General features: G+C 42.7%; 1 protein-coding gene across 1 annotated transcript in view; it reads left to right on the forward strand.

Moving 5' to 3' along the window:
- LOC132575754 (voltage-dependent L-type calcium channel subunit alpha-1C-like) overlaps positions 1 to 18,133 on the forward strand; it is a 621,373-nt gene that overhangs the window by 389,595 nt on the left and 213,645 nt on the right. Inside the window, exon 7 of the mRNA XM_060244444.1 lies at positions 12,733 to 12,836. Within this exon, the coding sequence (XP_060100427.1) occupies positions 12,733 to 12,836 (104 nt within the window). The remainder of the gene's footprint in view (positions 1 to 12,732; positions 12,837 to 18,133) is intronic.

The raw sequence follows: 18,133 nt of genomic DNA on the forward strand, positions 1-18,133 counted from the left end.
AATGAGCCCTGAGCACAGCACTAAACGCCCCATTCTCACCACCAAAAGCAAAACCAAATTAAAATGGCTTTCCATACCTCATTGCTTCCAAAGCTCTGGTAAGTCTCCGGGGACAGGAAGTGCCACTTTGTGATTTTATGCCTGATAGAAAACTAAAAGCATTTAGAACACTGTAAATAAATCAGCACTTGCACCAAAGGTGACATTTGTTACCTATTTTTGGCTGTCACTGTATGGTAGGCCAAAACCTCTCCCCCCGCCCCAATATACATAGTTCTAAGAGGGGTGTCAACTTTCTCAGTGATATTTAAAGGTATCTTGGAGCACCCCACTTGGATTGCTGCTTCGAACAACGCTTGCGCATTTGAGATGTCCTTGCCACTCAGTAGTCAAGAGCCTAAGGGGAACAGAAGGTAACTTAGCAGAGCTGCCTCTGATGCAGCGGACTTAGCCATGCTGACCTGCAAACGTCCCCTCCATACTCCAGCATCTCTGAAATTGCACCCCTGAGATACAGTGAAAAAAGCTTGAAACTGAAGCTCACAGTTGCCCTGGAAACTCCTGTCAGGAAATCAAATTGGGGAAGAAACCAGGCAATAGATATAATTTACTTTGTTGACAGCCTTGACATGTTTTGTGAGCTTCTCTCATCCCTCCCCCTCAGCCTGCTCTGAAACTCATTGAGGGAGATGTGCTGTGCAGATAAGGAACACAGTGATATTGCTGCAGGGTTTTTTTTTGCGGGGGGGGGGGGGAATGCTATATGCAAAACCACCACCACCCCACAATTTTCGCCAGCTGTGTTTGTGCTTTCTCACCCTTTATTCTTAAGAGTGCCTAGGCTTGAATTAGCATGGCCTTTCCACACAAGGGAATGATCTGTTTCTCAGAAGGGACTTCTCTGCATGCTTCTAGTACATTTTATTTTTTTCCTCCCAAAGAACTGATGCTTTGTTTTAGGTCGGTTTGTGAGGGAGGGTGGGGATGAAAGTCACACTGGCTGTGAATTTAAGCCAAGGAAGAAAAAAAAACTAGTCACCTCTGACTGACCTCCAAGCATTTGTCTGCCAAAACAAGATGACCCATCTAAGGAAGAGGAGTGCCTATGTTTTGTGGCTGTGAGGAGCCATGATGCCTGCTTCTTCAGAACCAATAGGACAATTGGCAGATATTTCAGGATATGGCAGATATTTAAATCCGAGACTCTTGTTCATTAATTTATTCTTATTTAAAAATGTCTGTTGTCTGACATTGAGGGTCCATGTGACCAGGTTTTTTTTGTAGCAGGAGCTCCTTTGCATATTAGGCCTCACACCCCTGATGTAGCCAATCCTCCAAGAGCTTACAGGGCTCTGAGTGCAGGGCCTACTGTAAGCTCCAGGAGGATTGGCTACATCAGGGAGGTGTGGCCTAATATGCAAAGGAGTTCCTGCTACAAAAAAAGCCATGCATATGACCAAAGACCAGATAGGACAGTTCAGTATTAACTTGGTAGCTGCCTTAGCATTTATTGCATATGCTAGGCTTATGGGGCTACCGTAGGAATTACTGTTATCTTCTGTAAGAAAGATCAAGAAACAAATTGGTGATTGGTGGACATAGTAAATATGCTATTCTTGAAATGAAATGAAATGAAATGAAATGAAATGAAATAGGTACTGGCTTCTCACAGCTTCACTACAAACGCCCATGAACGGTTGCTGGGTCACCCTGGCTGCTGGCGAGGAATGGGAGGTAGGGATGCCAGTTTCAAGTTGGGAAAATCCTGGAAATTTGGGGATTGAACATGGGCAGGTCAGAGACCTCTGTGTGGTAGAATGACACAGAGTTCACCCTCCATATCATTCATTTTCTCCAGGGGAACTGTTCTCTGGAGTCTGGAAATGAGGTGATATTCCAGGGGGTCTCCAGGTCCCACCTGGAGGCTGGCATCTCTGTGTCTTGTGTAATAATAGAAGGCATTGTCTTGACTTGAGATTTGGAGGTGGGGGGGATCTGTTCAGTGTCCTGCTTGGGAAGGATGGCTTTCATATTCCTGCTTTTCTCTTGACCTTTTTATTCCACTGTTTAGTACTTTGCTTCTCCACCCCCAGTCATTTCCCTACTGCTGCTTTTCGCTATTACTGAGACCTGCTCCTAAACCATTTCTTTCCAAGTGTGGGAAACCAAGATCACAATCATACATGCATTGTAAAGTGCAGGAGAATTGAAATATAATTGTAAATTGGTCTTCCGGAAAGTCTTTCAGTCAGTTCAAGAGCCTGGTACAGTGCCTTTAAAATAGCTATTCTGTTTTTCACATGTGCGCACTGACAGTGTAAGAAGACCGAATAACTAGGAATGTATTGAAACAAAATCCATTTTGCCGTTTTGAAATCTTACTGGAGACTTTCTGTCCCATTTGTCCATTGGGAATTCTATGTGCAGTCTTTGAACTCACTGAAAAATAATCTTGTGGGTATTGCAGCTTTTTGCAATTTATTGATGCATCAGAAACACTGATATTTTTTCTGAGCTTTTGCCTTTGGTTGAGATATGTGGTTGCAGAACCCTATGCTAGAAGGGGGTTTGAAGCAGGAATAATCAAGTTGACCTGTTCATTGGGACTCTTTTGACGGAATTGTGAAACTTTTGGGGAATTGTTATTGCTATTTAGTCTTCTATTGAACATATTTGAATGATTTTGTTTCAATACGTTCTTAGTTATTCGGTCACTATAACTTTGGTTGTGCTGTCTTAATCCCCAGTTAGGGGCAGGGAATCCCTTAGTTTAGAGGTCCTCCCCCTGCTTCAGGGTTATCAGAAAGGGGAGGAGGGAAATGTCTGCTGGGCACTCAATTATACCCTATGGAGACCAATTCATATAGGGTATAATGGAAAATTGATCCATGGATATCTGGGACTCTGGAGGGGGCTATTTTTTTGAATTAGAGGCACCAAATTTTCAGCATAGTATCTGGTGCCTCTCCTCAAAACACCACCCCCCTCCCAAGTTTTAAAAAGATTGTACTGGGGGTCCAATTCTGTGAGCTCCAAAATAAGGTGTCCTTATCCTTTATTATTTCCAAATGGAAGGAAGGCATTTAAAAGGTGTGCTTGCCTTTAAATGTGATTGCCAGAACTCACTTCAGAGTTCAATCGTGCTTGTGCTGGCTCCACCCCCAAAGTCCCCAGATATTTCTTGAGTTGGACCTGGCAACCCTATATAAGTATCAGTGGCCAATGGTGCCAGTGTAAAAACATTCTCCTGGGAATAAAATGGGGCTTTTCCTCCATCTAGATATGCTTAGGATTGTTCTGCAAGTTTCTTCTGCCCTATGTTTGCTGTCAAGCATGTATTGTCGCTGGAAGCGTATGTATATAGCTGGATGATGCTGAAAGTCCAAATCAGGTTGCTTAGTAGGACTGCCAAGCTCCCACCAGGGATGGGGGATCCCCCACCCAGGAGGGCCCCAACCCGTCAGGGAGCAGGCCACCAGGAGGATCCCCACCCTGATGAGCCCCATTGGCGCATGCCATCCCCAGTGTGATGACATCACCTGGAAGTTGCATCATCACACTGGGGACATTGCATGGGGATGCTCTAGGACTCATGCTGAAAACTTTATGGTACCATAGAGCTTTACTGCAAATTCTAAAGCATTTCTGGTGTGATGCTCTAGGAATTATGGTGAAACCCTATGGTGCCATAGAGTTTTTAGCGCGAGTCCTAGAGTGTTCCTGCGTGATGTCGCCAGCGCAATGACATCAATTCCGGGTGATGGCATTGTGCTGTGCATGCTTCATGCATGCAAAGAACAAGTCCCCTGCCAGAATGGCAGAGGGACTTGGCGACCCTATTGCTTAGCATGAAAAAACTTTTCTTCTGTTGGCAATAGGTGGGTCATGAGCCAACTAGTCTTATCTGATTTGGCCTATAGAACAGCAGGAGATGGTCTCTGGAATGCTTTCTCATTGAAGGCTTGCCGGTAAACGGTTTTTCACTTCACAGTAGGTACCATTCGAAGCACAGCTCAGTTCCCTGTATAGTTTGTTGGAGAGGAGGAAGTCACAGGTATTGACATTTTCTTCTCAAGCTGAAACTCATGCCCAAGAGACCCAACGTAGCAATAAGAAGCTCCCCAAAGATGTCATTGTCCCAACCTAAGTAAATGCCAATTACTATATGCTCCATACAGGGCTTGTTTTGTAGAAAAAGCCCAGCAGGACCTCTTTTGAATATTAGACCACACCCTCTGACATCACCATTGTTTCGCACAGGGCTTTTTTGTAGAAAAAGCCCATCAGGAACTCATTTGCATATTAGGCCACACCCCTGATGCCAAGCCAGTCGGAACTGCATTTCTGCTCAAAAAAAGCCCTGGCTCCATATCAAGGAAGAAGGAAAGACTTGGGACTGGGAGTCTATTTTTTTTCTCCTGACTTGATCAATATATTCCATTTTGGACTGAATTTGCAAAATGTGTTTGAGAAAGCTCTATTCTAATAGCTGCCCCAGTGCTTTTTATATTGTATCTTGAAATGTAAAAACGCCAGTACTAAAGAGGATGGAGAATTTACAGCTTATATTACTACTTATTATTATCTTTATTTTAAAGGCTTTAATTGACTATGTAAATCAGTGCACAGTATGCATTTTTGTGCTTTTCACACACGGTAGAGTATTGCATCTGTCAGCACTGGGAAATAGAAATATCTGGATTTGGGGGAGGGAAGCAGTGCAGTAAAGCAGGCAGCTCAGTTTTTTCATGATCATCAGACTTCTAAGTATAGATACAAAATAAACAGAAAAAGGGAAACCCCTGGATTTTGCAAAGAAATGAACTCTTGGGATTTTTGGAGATCTGATGCCCTGTAGAATATTTTCATGCTTAAAAACCAATTTCCAAAGCATTCAAAATATAAGACTTTTATATAACCACACAGCTTAGTCCAGGGGTGTCAAACTCATTTGTTAATGAGGGCTGGATCTGACGTGAATGAGAACTTGTCGGGCTGCGCCATGTGTGTCATAAAATGTAATGCCAGGTAGTGGAGATATAAACTTTAAAAATGACACAGACAAACACAAAGATTTTTTAAAAGCGTAACATAACACATGCTTAAAAACATTAGCATTCACTGGTCTTAAAGGTGCTTTCTTTGTATCTCTCCTGCACAATCCAGGGAACTGGGCAACAGAAGCTCTGGCTCTTTCTTTCCTTCCCCAGGGGATGAAGAGGGGGAGGAGCCTCAGCCGATAGACGGAAGAGAGGCTTGGCTCAGTAGCTCTGCTGGTGCGATTGAGAGAGCCTGGCAAAGCAAACTATTATTCCCCCTCCTCCCCAAGGGAGGAGCCTCAGCCAATGGAGAAAATAGAGGCTTTGCTCTGTTGCTCCTGTGCTATTGAGCAAGCCTGGCAAAGGAAGCTGTGATGCAGAAAGAAGCAAGAGAGAAGGAGATGGAAGCAGATGACAGCCAGTTGCTTGGGGGCCTGATTTGGCCCCCGGGCCACATGTTTGACACCCTTAGTTTAGACTCAAAGGTACTATAGAGTTCACAGTGAAAGAGCAGTGTAAATAGTCTTTTGAGTATTATAGGTGTGTTACTTTTAACATTCTTTTCCATTTAAAGCAATCCTTTCCAGATTTAGAAAAGAACGTGCTTATGTTAGCAACCAAAGTGACCCACTAGACAAAAATACTGTGGTCAAAGTCATTCCATTGAGGAATTTTTACAGGTCACAAAAATCAACACTAGCATAAAATAGTTTGGCAGGGCAGACTGAGACAAGGGAGATGGTGCAGGGCTTTGTTTCGTTTTTTAACAAAAGGACCTGGCCTCTTATAAAGCGGGGATTCCGTAAGGAATCAGGATACAAAGTATGACATCAGGCTTCATTGAAGGCAGATTTATAGAGCCCTTATTTGCATTAATACAAATTACAGTATTACATTATTTGCATTTACAATATTTGCATTAATACAATATAAAATTTCAAAACAGATGATTCAGACTGATTTGAAATCAGAGATAAAATTCAAATAAAAAAACTTTTTAAACGCGGATAATCACGTTGCATTAAACGGCTATTATAACTGAGGCAATACAGATCTTTATTATTTGGATACAGGGTTTAGGCCACCAGGAAGCCAAATGGTTGATAAGAAGTGGAACTACAATCAAGTCTGTTGAATACTAGGCAGAATGGTAGACTGAATGACTGGAAGCCAAGTCCATGGAGGAAGTTTAGTAGTGGAGCAAGAAAGGCTACGGTTAAGGAAATCAAGTCAAGCAGCACATGTTGGGGAAGTCTACCTTTACTATCTGTGGTTGAGTGTAGGATATCCAAGAAGAAGGCTGACTGGGCCTTATATACAGGGACAGATTGGCCATTAAGACAACTGAGAAAGGGGCCAATGGCATGATTGGGCCACAACCCTTTGGGGGTTGCACAGCCTGGCTGAGCCCCACATGATGAAGGTAGGGTTGCCAAGTCCAACTCAATAAATATCTGGGGACTTTGGGGGTGGAGCCAGGAGCAAGGGTGTGGCAAGCACAATTGAACTCTGAAGGAAGTTCTGGCCATCACATTTAAAGGGACCGTGCTCCTTTAAATGCCTTCCCTCCATTTGGAATAATGAAGGATATGGCCACTTTCTTTTGGGGCTCATAGAATTGGACCCACTAGTCCAATCTTTTTGAAACTTGGGGGAGTGGTATTTTGGCGAGAGTCACTAGATGCCTGATGAAAATTTGGTGCCTCTATTTTCCTCTGAGTCCACATTTGGTTATATATAGTTTCCAGAAGATTGTGAGGCCTCTGCTTAGAGTTGCCAGGTCCTACCTCACTGCCAGTGGGGTGGGATCCTAGAGCCACTCTGGGAGTCTTCTGAAATGACACCATCATGTTGCTGATGTCACATGCAATGCTCTAGGTCAAGGGTGGCCAAACTGCCGCTCAGGAGCCACATGTGGCTCTTTCACACATATTGTGTGGCTCTTGAAGCCCCTACTGCACCACTGGCTGGCTCGGAGAAGGCATTTGTCTCTTTAAATCACTTTTCCAAGCCAAGCCAAGCCAGCTGGCAGCTTAGAAAATGCACTTAAAGTTAAAATTGCTTTCTTTTCACCTCTCCCTCCCCATCTATTTGCCTGCCTGCCTGCCTTCCTTCCTCCCTCCCTGTCTTGTGGCTCTCAAACATCTGATGTTCATGTCTTGCAGCTCTCAAACATCTGATGTTTATTCTATGTGGCTCTTATGTTAAGCAAGTTTGGGCATCCCTGCTTTAGGTTTTTGGCAAAACCTCTGTGGGGTTTTTTGCTACAAAACCATACAGTTTGTCCAGAAAACAGAGCATTGTCGTGACAATGTTCCTGTTTGGGGGTGGGGTTTCTCCTACTGGCCAGTTGGCTGGTGGTGGATTGGAGCCCCAAAGACTGGGGATCTCCTGGCTGGGCTGGGGGTCTTGCAACCCTACTTCTGCTGCTAGATCACAGTCCATACCTTAGAGCTGTCACTATCAATTAAAGGCAGCCATCATCTTTTGATAATTTTGATTCAGTCTTTTTAAAGTACCGTATATTTCCCACCCTCAGTAGTGTTGTTCTTCTATCTTGTTTTCCAACTCATACGTTTTTGCTTTAAATCAGAAGCAAGAATGAGTTTTAATTGATTAATTTATTAATAGAGTAAAGTTGTATTCATTTAGATAAGATGAAACAGTACTAATAAAGGGGGGGGAACTCCTTGATTTTTAAATTATGTATGCCTAGGATGACCAGCTCTGGGTTGGGAAATGCCTAGAGATCTTTGGGGTGGAGTCTAAGGAGGATGGGGTTTGCAGAAGGATTTATGGGGAGCAGGGGCGTAGCTAGGGCTTTGGAGGCCTGGAGCCCAAGATTTATGTGGGCCCCCCTATGTGTGTGCACGCCGCCAGAAACAGGATATGATGTCACTTCCGGTGATGTCACTTCCGCAAGATGGCCACCACTTGCGAGGGAGCCCTGCTGGAAACAGGAAGTGATGTAACTTCCCCAAAATGGCCACCACTTGTGGGGGGAAACAGGAAATGGTGTCACTTTGGGGGCGGCACCCCCCCCCCAAGATGGCATTTTTGGAATTCGTTGCCCAAGAAAGAGTTCGGAGTTCACTTACAATCCCTGCCTTGTTTTAAGTAGCCGATGGCAGCGCACAGGTAGAAAACAAGTTGTGGGGCTGGTTAGTGGCACGCAGCCCGGTCCCAGTGGAGCCTCTGGGCTTTTGCAGACACCTCCAACAAGCACCGCCTTGATGCCCACAGACTGACCGCCTAACCCGCCGGGGAAATAACAGGGCGCGATAAAGGAACTCACCCTTTCGTGCCCCTCCGGCTTATTCCTCTCGAGGAGTCGCACTCCTCAAGGCGCAGCTGTCCCGGCTTTGGGGACACCTCAAGCGCTGCGCGGGAGCATATCTGCCCAAGAGGGCTCTCTGGCAGGGACTGGAAGCCAAGCAGTCGCGTCGGTCTCGCCCACCCTCTGACAATTAATTGACCTCCCGCCGAGCGTCAGCCGAGGGGAATGAGGCAGCCAAGCCGGCAGACCAAAGACCAGAGCAGGGGGTGGGTGGTGGGCATGGCCAGGTCTCCCGAGGGGCAGCCGGGCTTCCCTCTTCGACTTGGCTCCGCACGGGATGGGCGCGTGCCCAAGGGGAGAAGGCGCCTGCAGGACCCCCCTTGGCAATGCGGGGACCCCCCAGACCTGGGGCGACCCTCCCCCCCCACCCCCCCTCCCTACACCACTGATGGGGAGGCACTTCAATGGGGCATAATATGAAGTGGTGTCTACCCCTCAAAGCAGCCGTTTCTCTAGTGGAACTGATCCTTGTAGTTTGGAGGTAAGTTGTAATTCTGAGGGATCTCCAGGCCTCACCTGAAGGTTGGCAACCCTAATTCACCTTGAGGGACCTCGTATTGGGTAGGAAAGCAGCACATAAATGTTTAAAATCAGTAAATGAAGTTAAATTATGGCTCCAGCCATCCACAATTTTTGTGTTTTAAACAATTTTTTTTAAAATAAGCTGTAATTGCAGCACCTTTTAAATCAACCAAAGTTTTAAATTAATCAACCAAAGATTGCAGCTGTAGTTCAAAGTTACTAATACCTAGTGTTCAGGGGTGGAATTCTAGCAGAAGCTCCTTTGCATATTAGGCCACACACCCCTGATGTAGCCAATCCTCCAAGAGCTTACTAGGCTCTTTTTTGTAAACTCTTGGAGGATTGACTACATCAGGGGTGAGTGGCCTAATATGCAAAGGAGCTCCTGCAAGAATTCCACCCCTGCTTGTGTTGTATATATAAACCATGATCCAGGATCCTGTGTAGTGGAGCCAGAAAAAAAAACTGGATTATAAATCCAGATAAGGAATATATGTTATGGTTGAGTGCACAGTTTGTGCATTTTTGTCATGTTTTCCAAAACAAAAGGCTACCGTTTAAGTGATTATTTAAAGGTTAGTAAGAGATACAGCATTCATCCCCTATCCCCAGAGGTTAGGCAGTAGCAGTAGACAATCATGAAGTTAGACATTGGATTAGTCATACCACAAATTATATAATCTCACAGTCCAAGCATCAGAAAACAACAAAAGAGCTAAACACCAAAGGGGCTGATCTATTGTCAGATATAACTAGGCTTTTGAGAAAGATGGGAAATCCCAGAGTGAAAAGAATGTAAGAACAGGGTTTTTTGCTTATTTCGGTACGCCAGAGTCCCCTTGCTTGAAGGGGTGGAAGATTTTCCTAGTGCCGTCTAAACAACAATGGAAGAAATGATAAACTCAGACACTGAGTTGCTCATTCATTCCTGCATTTGTTACTTTGTTATCCTGCAAGCATTACACCACTTCATAATGAAGATTAAAAGGAAAGTAATGTATATAAGAAAAATTGCACGATTCAGAGCAATTTAAATGAAAACAAATTTTTCGCAAAAGATTGATATTTATCTCTGGTCTCATAAAATTGTGTTGCATCAGTGTGTTTTCTTTCATTCGTTAAACTGTAGATATAAAGCGCTTTCTTGCTTGTTTGTGTCTGCGATAGCTGTGAATTCGAGTGTCTATTGGCAACCTGATCCCAGCCATATTTATTTGGCAGTTAACAATTAGTAATGTTAAAGGAACTTATTTTCCAATGTATGTGCTTAGGAAGAAAATCTGATTGCTTGATCTTATTACGCCGCAAGTATTACAGTGCCTGCTATCTCAGTGGAGCAGTGACAACAGCACATTCAATATAGCAATATCTGATGGAATTATTGCATTCCACAAAATTAGCTTGAGCCAGGCAATCATGCAGCGTCAGAGGAATCTCAGCAATCACAGGAGCTATGTTGGTGCAACTCCACATGTCTGGAATCTTACATTGTGGGAATTACAAATGATAGGCAGGATAGTAGAATAATCTTGTGTTTCCTCACTTGATGACAACATACACAAGACTTCATTGCAGCTGTCTTGGAGATCGTTATTGCTGCACTAGTTCAAGTAGTAAGATCAGCCCTCCGGACTAGATTAGTACCCTCGGCTCTGCCTGTTATCACAAAACCAAATTCTGAAACCAGTTCCTGTTGTCAGGTTTTGAGATTTACATTGTAGCGCTAAGCAAACATACTCTAGCCTAAACCCTCTGAAAGTTCGGTGATTAGATTCACTAGAGTAATTCTTTATAGGATTGTACTATGTAGGGTTATACCTTCCTTCCTGTCCTTGGAGCAAGAGTAACAGCGGTGGCAGAAGATGGGGCTGGTGCTTCTTGGGCTGGAGAAGACCAACTTCCGATCGAGCTGGCCAGATCAAGTTTCAGCAGTAATTTTTGTGGGGACTGAATAATAATAGAGTAAGCCAAGGCTCACTTTGTAGCAGGAGCTCCTTTGCATATTAGGCCACACACCCCTGGTGTAGCCAATCCTCTAAGGCAGGGGTGTCGAACTCATTTGTTATGAGCCCTGGAGTTAGCAATATTTATCATCGCCTGGAAGTACACTCTAATATATCTTCTGTGATTGATAGCAGATGTTAATCCCTGAAATCCTTGAAAGGGCAGCTGCTGTAAAAGCACTCTCAGCCCCACTTACCTCACAGGGTGTTTGTTGCGATGTGGGGGGGGGGGAGGTAGAGGAGATTGTGACCGCTCAGAGACTCTGAGATTCAGAGTATAGGGTGGGATATAAATCCAAAATCTTCTTCTTCTTCTTCAGGTCATATAAAAGCTACATACATTCATAGAGTCAACAATCATCTTTTGCTGTCTAAGAATCTTCATATAGCACTGAAACTTCCACAGGGTGTCAGGATGCACTGCTCCTAATGGCTTTGGCTGGCATATATTTGCTTTGGGTCAGTTGCCATTATACACTCTAGAGTTGTGCGACCAAGTCCTGATCAGTCAACTTATTCCATTGCTGCCTGGTTCAATCTGACCTCTGATGACAAGGTTTTCTGTGAAATGATGCCAGCCATGGATATCTTGGCACCAAATCAGATGTCAAAATAACACCCATTCATTCCCCAAAGATGAAGCTTGAAGGCAGGAGACTGGTGCTCACCTCTGGAATCTGCATCTTAAATTAATTGTTTCATGTCATGTGGTAAAGCCAGATCCAATGTGAAAATCATGACTGAATAAGCACATTGAGCAAATGTGAATTCCTGGACATAATAAGTGAATAAGCACACTGAGTAAAACTGAATTCCTGGACAAAAGGCCTTTGAGGTCAGTTAGAAAGTGTCATTTTAAAAATCTCTGCAATTCTAATTCAGTGCTCCCAAGGAAGAAGGAAACATGGTAAAAACTTGCAGATAGTTACAGAGGTACATGTAGGGCTTTTTTGTAGAAAAAGCCCAGCAGGAACTAATTTGCATATTAGGCCACACCCCTGATGTCACCATTGTTTCACAGATTGCTTTTTTGTAAAAAAAAAGCCCAGCAGGAACTCATTGCATGTTAAGCCACACACCCCTGATGCCAGGTCAGCTGAAACTGTGTTCTTGTGCTTTCCTGCTAAAAAAAAAAAATGCCCTACATGTAGAGAGTATACAGTAGTAGACCATCAGCATTAAAGCATTACATTATGTTCCTCCTGAATTGTGGTCTCTTACTTGGGACCTCAGCAAACATAACATTTGGCTAAAACCCTCTGATGAACCAAAACATAGCTGACTCCGCACAAGATTGATGACTTCAATCTATTAAAAAGTATGGAGTAAGGAAAAGAGAAAACTTTTGGTTACAAAAATAAAATCATAAAAACAAGTTTACAACTACTTGTATACAAATTCTTCTCCTGATCCTCTCTAATCACTTGGGGGAGGGGGAAATACTCATCCAGATATTAATCTCCTAGTTCTTTGCAAAATGGCTTTCCTGAGTTACAGTACCAGGGGTGTATAATTTATCACCAATTCTCCTTAGATAGCCAGATGGGGGAGGTGGTTTTTGCTTGTTTTGTTGTTTTCTTTTGCTACCTGAGAATATATACATGGTGACTATAAGAAACAAGTCCATAAGTAGCATTCCTTCAAACTGATTAGGCTATCATGGATATGATTTGTTTTGTATGGTTTTGAAACCCTTCCCTGTAGCAATGGTCAAATAACAAAACAAACCTTTCCAACTCTATAGATCATTTATTTGCAAATCTCTCTGTCTTCTTCACCCATTCAGTTCTGCTTTCTGTCTCTGTCTTCTAACTATCCTCCATCTTTCCAGATGCAGGACGCTATGGGCTATGAATTACCCTGGGTGTACTTTGTCAGTCTGGTCATCTTTGGATCCTTTTTCGTACTTAATCTGGTTCTTGGTGTGTTGAGCGGGTAAGCTGCTGGTTTTTTTGGTGTTCTTTTTTTCTCTCTCTCCTCGTGCTGCAGGGCAAGACTCCAGAACTGGGTCTTCCATGTCACCAGAGTCTTTTAATGATTGCAAAAGAAAACCCACAGGACATTTAACAATTCTATTTTTGGTTCTCCAGTTGAGAATCTTGTGGATAAGCCAGTGGCAGCAGTATAAGATTCTGAAGCAGGAACTGCACTTGCCAAAACAACTCAACGATTGGAGAAGAGAAACCTTTTGCTTGCTTCCTAGCTGACTGAGAACAAATTTGGAGAGCCCCAGCACTGGTGACCCAAGTTCTCTTCCGCTGGAGCCTTGCAATGCCCAGCAACTATGCTGTTCTCACTAATTATCGTTCCACTCTTCCAGGTCAATGATGCCATAGGAAAGGACTGGCCCTGGATCTATTTTGTTACACTTACCATCATAGGGTCATTTTTTGTACTTAACTTGGTTCTCGGTGTACTTAGCGGGTAAGCAGTACCAGGAACAGTGCTTTTAGTTATCGTTGTTGCTTATTATTTACATGAACTTCTGAGTTCATATCTCCATTCTTTCTCTTGTGGAGATACATGTTCCTCCAGCCGGTTTTGGTTAAATTACATAAATGGGAAGTAGCAGGATACTTAAGTTGGAGATGATATAATAATATCGAACAGGGCTTTTTTTGTAGCAGGAACTCCTTTGCATATTAAACCACACACCCCTGATGTAGCCAATGCTCCTGGAGCTTACAGTAGGCTCGTACTAAAAGCCCTGCAAGCTCTTAGAGAATCAGCTACATCAAGGGTGTGTGGCCTAATATGCAAAGGAGTTACTGCTACAAAAAAAGCCCTGGTAGCAAACCACATAAAATTGGTAACTCCAGCCTTCGAAAGCCATCCATCGTTTGACCTCTGAAGGGTATTGTGGGAGATACAACTGTTCAGTTTCCATAGGCACAGAAAATCATGTATTTATTGTGATCACAACTCATGGCTGTGATTATCCTGTAGCAGTCAGTGGTTTATCTGAGGTCACAACGGAGTCTGATTGCTTTCGATGTCATTGGCTTAACTGCTGTGATGTCACAGACTGACTAATGTATTTTGATCAAGTATCTCAGTGCTCCCAAATATTTAAAACCTTGGCATTTGAATTCTGATGTCTCTGCTCTATGCTTATTCAGTCCAAACCATGTAAGTGAACCTACAACTGTCAAAGTCACCTTGTTAGTGCAAATTGGTTGAGTAGTTTCAAAGCTTTTTAATGAGACATTGGCCACAGGCTCCTTATTATCTGATATCCAAAGGTAATGGGAAAAAAACAGTAACAAAAGAAAAGAGAATGTGAACAAGTTGTAGTTTATAGATAGCATGAGTGTCCCGGAAGATTATTCCTTATTGGTCTAGAGCCTCTCCCCTTTATATCTCCATAATGAAACTCAAACTAATCATGGAGGGAAATTTCCTGTGGCCTCTTATTGTCTCTAGAAAGACAGAGGCTGGGGATTAGCAGTGTAAAAATTCATTGCAATATTGGGTGCTTTCACATGATGATTGTTTGCACGTTTGGTGTAGTGGTTAAGTGTGCAGACTCTTATCTGGGAGAACCGGGTTTGATTCCCCACTCCTCCACTTGCACCTGCTGGCATGGCCTTGGGTCAGCCATAGCTCTGGCAGAGGTTGTCCTTGAAAGGGCAGCTGCTGTGAGAGCCCTCTCCAGCCCCACCCACCTCACAGGGTGTCTGTTGTGCGGGAGGAAGGTAAAGGAGATTGTAAGCTGCTCCGAGACTCTTTGGAGTGGAGGGCGGGATACAAATCCAATATCTTCTTCTTCTTCATGTGGATTTTGCTATTCTTGTACAGTTAAAAAAATCCAGTTGCAGAGCATGTTATTTAGGATGTGTAAATGCACCTGTTGTGTCAACAGATTTCAAACATGCTCTGTGAACATTGCCTACATGAATTAAAGAGTTGTTCAGTCAACAGACCTACTGATAATTTACTTTTTTGGTTTGACAATTAACAAGGAGCAGTACTTGGTGGCCATTGTAAAAATGCTGGAAATTACATTCATTCTGCGCAACAATACCAACCAAGAATTGTTTAGAGATGATTTCTTGGTAATGTATTGGTATTGACGAGATTTAGGTTAGCATCAAAAATGAGAAATATCTAAAATGTCATCAGATATTCCCAGAGATGCTGTACTTTAAAGTACTGTTCTGAGAAATGGTTTTATTGCATCATCCTTAGAATGATAAAAGAATTTTCAAAAATATAAATGTCATTACTCTTGGAAATAGTCCTTTTTAATATTAGTCCATAGGCTAAGAGCCAAAAATTGACGTATTGGTACCAGGTAAGGTGGCAGGACATCTTTATGTTTTTCTGAAAGATATAGGTCTATGTTTTGATAATGATACCCCATTCTTATTGGTAGCTTAAGTTTTATTTATGTCATCAAGATTGCTGAAGCCAGTTTTTCATATTTTTTTCTAATTTGATCTATAACTAGTAAACCAACTAACCAGTTTCAAATGTTAAAACACTATTGAAACTAATAAATTCCCCCTACAAATAACTGATACCAATAATGCCTCTATCCATTACTATTTTTGTTACATAAACCATAAAACAAAGAGAAAAGTCAATTTTCACCACATTTTATAAGATTTATGGCATATTACCTAATCCAGATGGTCATTTAAATAAACATTAGACAATTGTGGCTTATACTTTTGCCTTGCCAATGATCCATAGCATGAAGAAATCCATTTGTATATGCCACAGTTAGGTACATGAGAACAGTTGCTAGACTCACAAAATGACCAATTGCCACTTATATTGGATAACAGTACCATAAAACATGAATGTGTTCTCATATACCTAACTGTGGCATATCAAAATTAATTTCTTCATGCTAGGGTTGCCAGCCCCAAGGTTCCAGCAGGGGATCCCCCAGTTTGGGGGGCTTCTCCCCACCAGAGAACAGCTGGATAGCAGGGGAAACCCCTCCCCTAATGTCCCTGACACAGTGACATCAGCTGGAAGTGCCATCATCACATCAGGGATGTTGTGCAGAAGATGCTGTGGTTTTGGGGCAAACTCTATGATTTTAGCCCAATTTAATCATAGAGTTTCCCCCAAAAGCAGACTGTCCTCTGCACAATATCCCAAATATGATGATGTCACTTCCAGGTGATGTCATCATATTGGGGATATCATGTGATGCCAACCCCCACCCCCCAAATGCCCCCCAAGTCCCCCCACCAGACCAGTGAGGGGACCTGGTAACCTGGCTTCATGCTGTAACTCAAGTTAGAAAAGGTAGTAGGACAACTGTATGTATGCAGGTATTGTGAATGAGAGTCCAACATAACTGAGCTCAAATAGCCTCTGCCTATGGTCTTGGACAAACACTGCCAGGCAGAGTAGACCATACTTGATTAGATGGACCAGTGACCTGATCCTGTATTAGGAAGTTTCATATGTACTATTAAAACCCCATTCTTGGTATTTGAGCAGAGAGGAAACAAAATAAAAACCCTCTTTTATTAACTTGCTCAAGAATATTTAGACTGAAAGATGCTGTATTTTGTATATATATATATAACTAGCAACATAAATTCTATTTAGTGTAATAAATCATCTTTCTAATTGCTATACTGGGAGCAGTAACAGCACAGCAGTTTTTAAAACGATAAGGCTACTTGTACAGATATCAAACAAATGTGAAACACTTAATCTTTATGCTGTGTGGGTCTCCATTCATAAAACCCTGTTAACAATATTCAGTCAACCACAAATATGCATCAGTCTTTGTGCAGTAGTTAGAAGGAGAAAGGCATCATTACTCTGACTGAATTTCTTACCAGTCATCTTTGTTTACACTTCCATACTTCATAGTCCAACAGGAGCTTTGCCTTTTCTACATTTATCATGTCTCTGGTGTATCTCTCTACCTTATAGCAAAGCTTTCTCCTGGTGTTTATTTACTGACTGGCTTTTGCTCCTGAGGGTTTAATGCAATCCTCTTTGCCATCCTCTTCTTCAAAAGTCCTCATTATTAGATTCTTAAGAGTAGATGGAGCAAAAACCTGGAATGATGACAGATAACGGAGGTGTGCACAGAGAGATATATCAACACATACAGTAGCTATGGAAGTTTGTCTTGAGTTGGCGGGGAGGGGGGAACTGCCCTTATATATTTACAGTTCAGAGGCTAGCTTGAGTTCATTTAAGACATATCAGAGGTAGTGTTGCCCTCAAACTTTAGCTAGTTATGTTCATAATATTCTCATCACCTTCCTTGAATTTCAAAAGTTTTTTGCAATACAGTATGAGGAAGAGATGCTAGGGTCTTAAAGATACATCAGTATAATCAAATCCATGTATTCATGTGGTTTGATGCTGAAAACTAGCATGATGCGGGTTTGGTCACATCATGAGAAGACAACACTCATTAGAAAAGATAATAACACTTGGAAATTGGAAGGCTGCAGGAAAAGAGGAAGAACCAACAAGATGGATTGAGTTGATAAAGGAAGCCACAGCCCTCAATTTGCAAGACCTGAGCAAGGCTATTAATGATAGGACATTTGAAAGTCATTAATACATAGGTCACCAGGGCTTTTTTGTAGCAGAAGCTCCTTTGCATATTAGGTCACACACCCTTGATGTAGCCAATCCTCCAGGAGTTTATGGGGCTCTTAGTACAGAGCCTACTGTAAGCTCCAGGAGCATTGGCTACATTGGGGCGATAGCCTAATATGCAAAGGAGTTCCAGCTACAAAAAAAGTTCTGTAGGTCAACATAAATGGGAAGTGATTTAATGGCAAATAACACACACACATAGTGCACAGGTTAGAATGTTGGGCTAGGATCTGGGCAACTCAGGTTCAGATCTCCATTCTAACATGCATGCTCACTGAGTGCCCTTGAACACTCTTTTTCAGCTCAACCTCTGGGTTCTTGAGAGGAATAAAACTGAGGAGAAGACAGTGATGTGCACCAGGGGTAGAATTCTAGCAGGAGCTTCTTTGCATATTAGGCCACACTCCCCTGATGTAGCCAGTCCTCCAAGAGCTTACAAAAGAGAGCTTTATAAGCTCTTGGAGGATTGGCTTCATAAGGGGTATCTGGCCTAATATGCAAAGGAGCTCCTGCTAGAATTCCACCCCTGATGTGCACCACCCTAAGCTCCTTGGAGGAAGGGCAGGATAAAAAAAATTAACTAAATGAATTAAAAATAAACAATATGGGTAGCTGAGTTACCATAGTCGGGATTTTAACATTTC

This window comes from Heteronotia binoei, chromosome 8 (assembly GCF_032191835.1).
Source record: "Heteronotia binoei isolate CCM8104 ecotype False Entrance Well chromosome 8, APGP_CSIRO_Hbin_v1, whole genome shotgun sequence".
NCBI classification, from domain to species: Eukaryota; Metazoa; Chordata; class Lepidosauria; order Squamata; family Gekkonidae; genus Heteronotia; species Heteronotia binoei.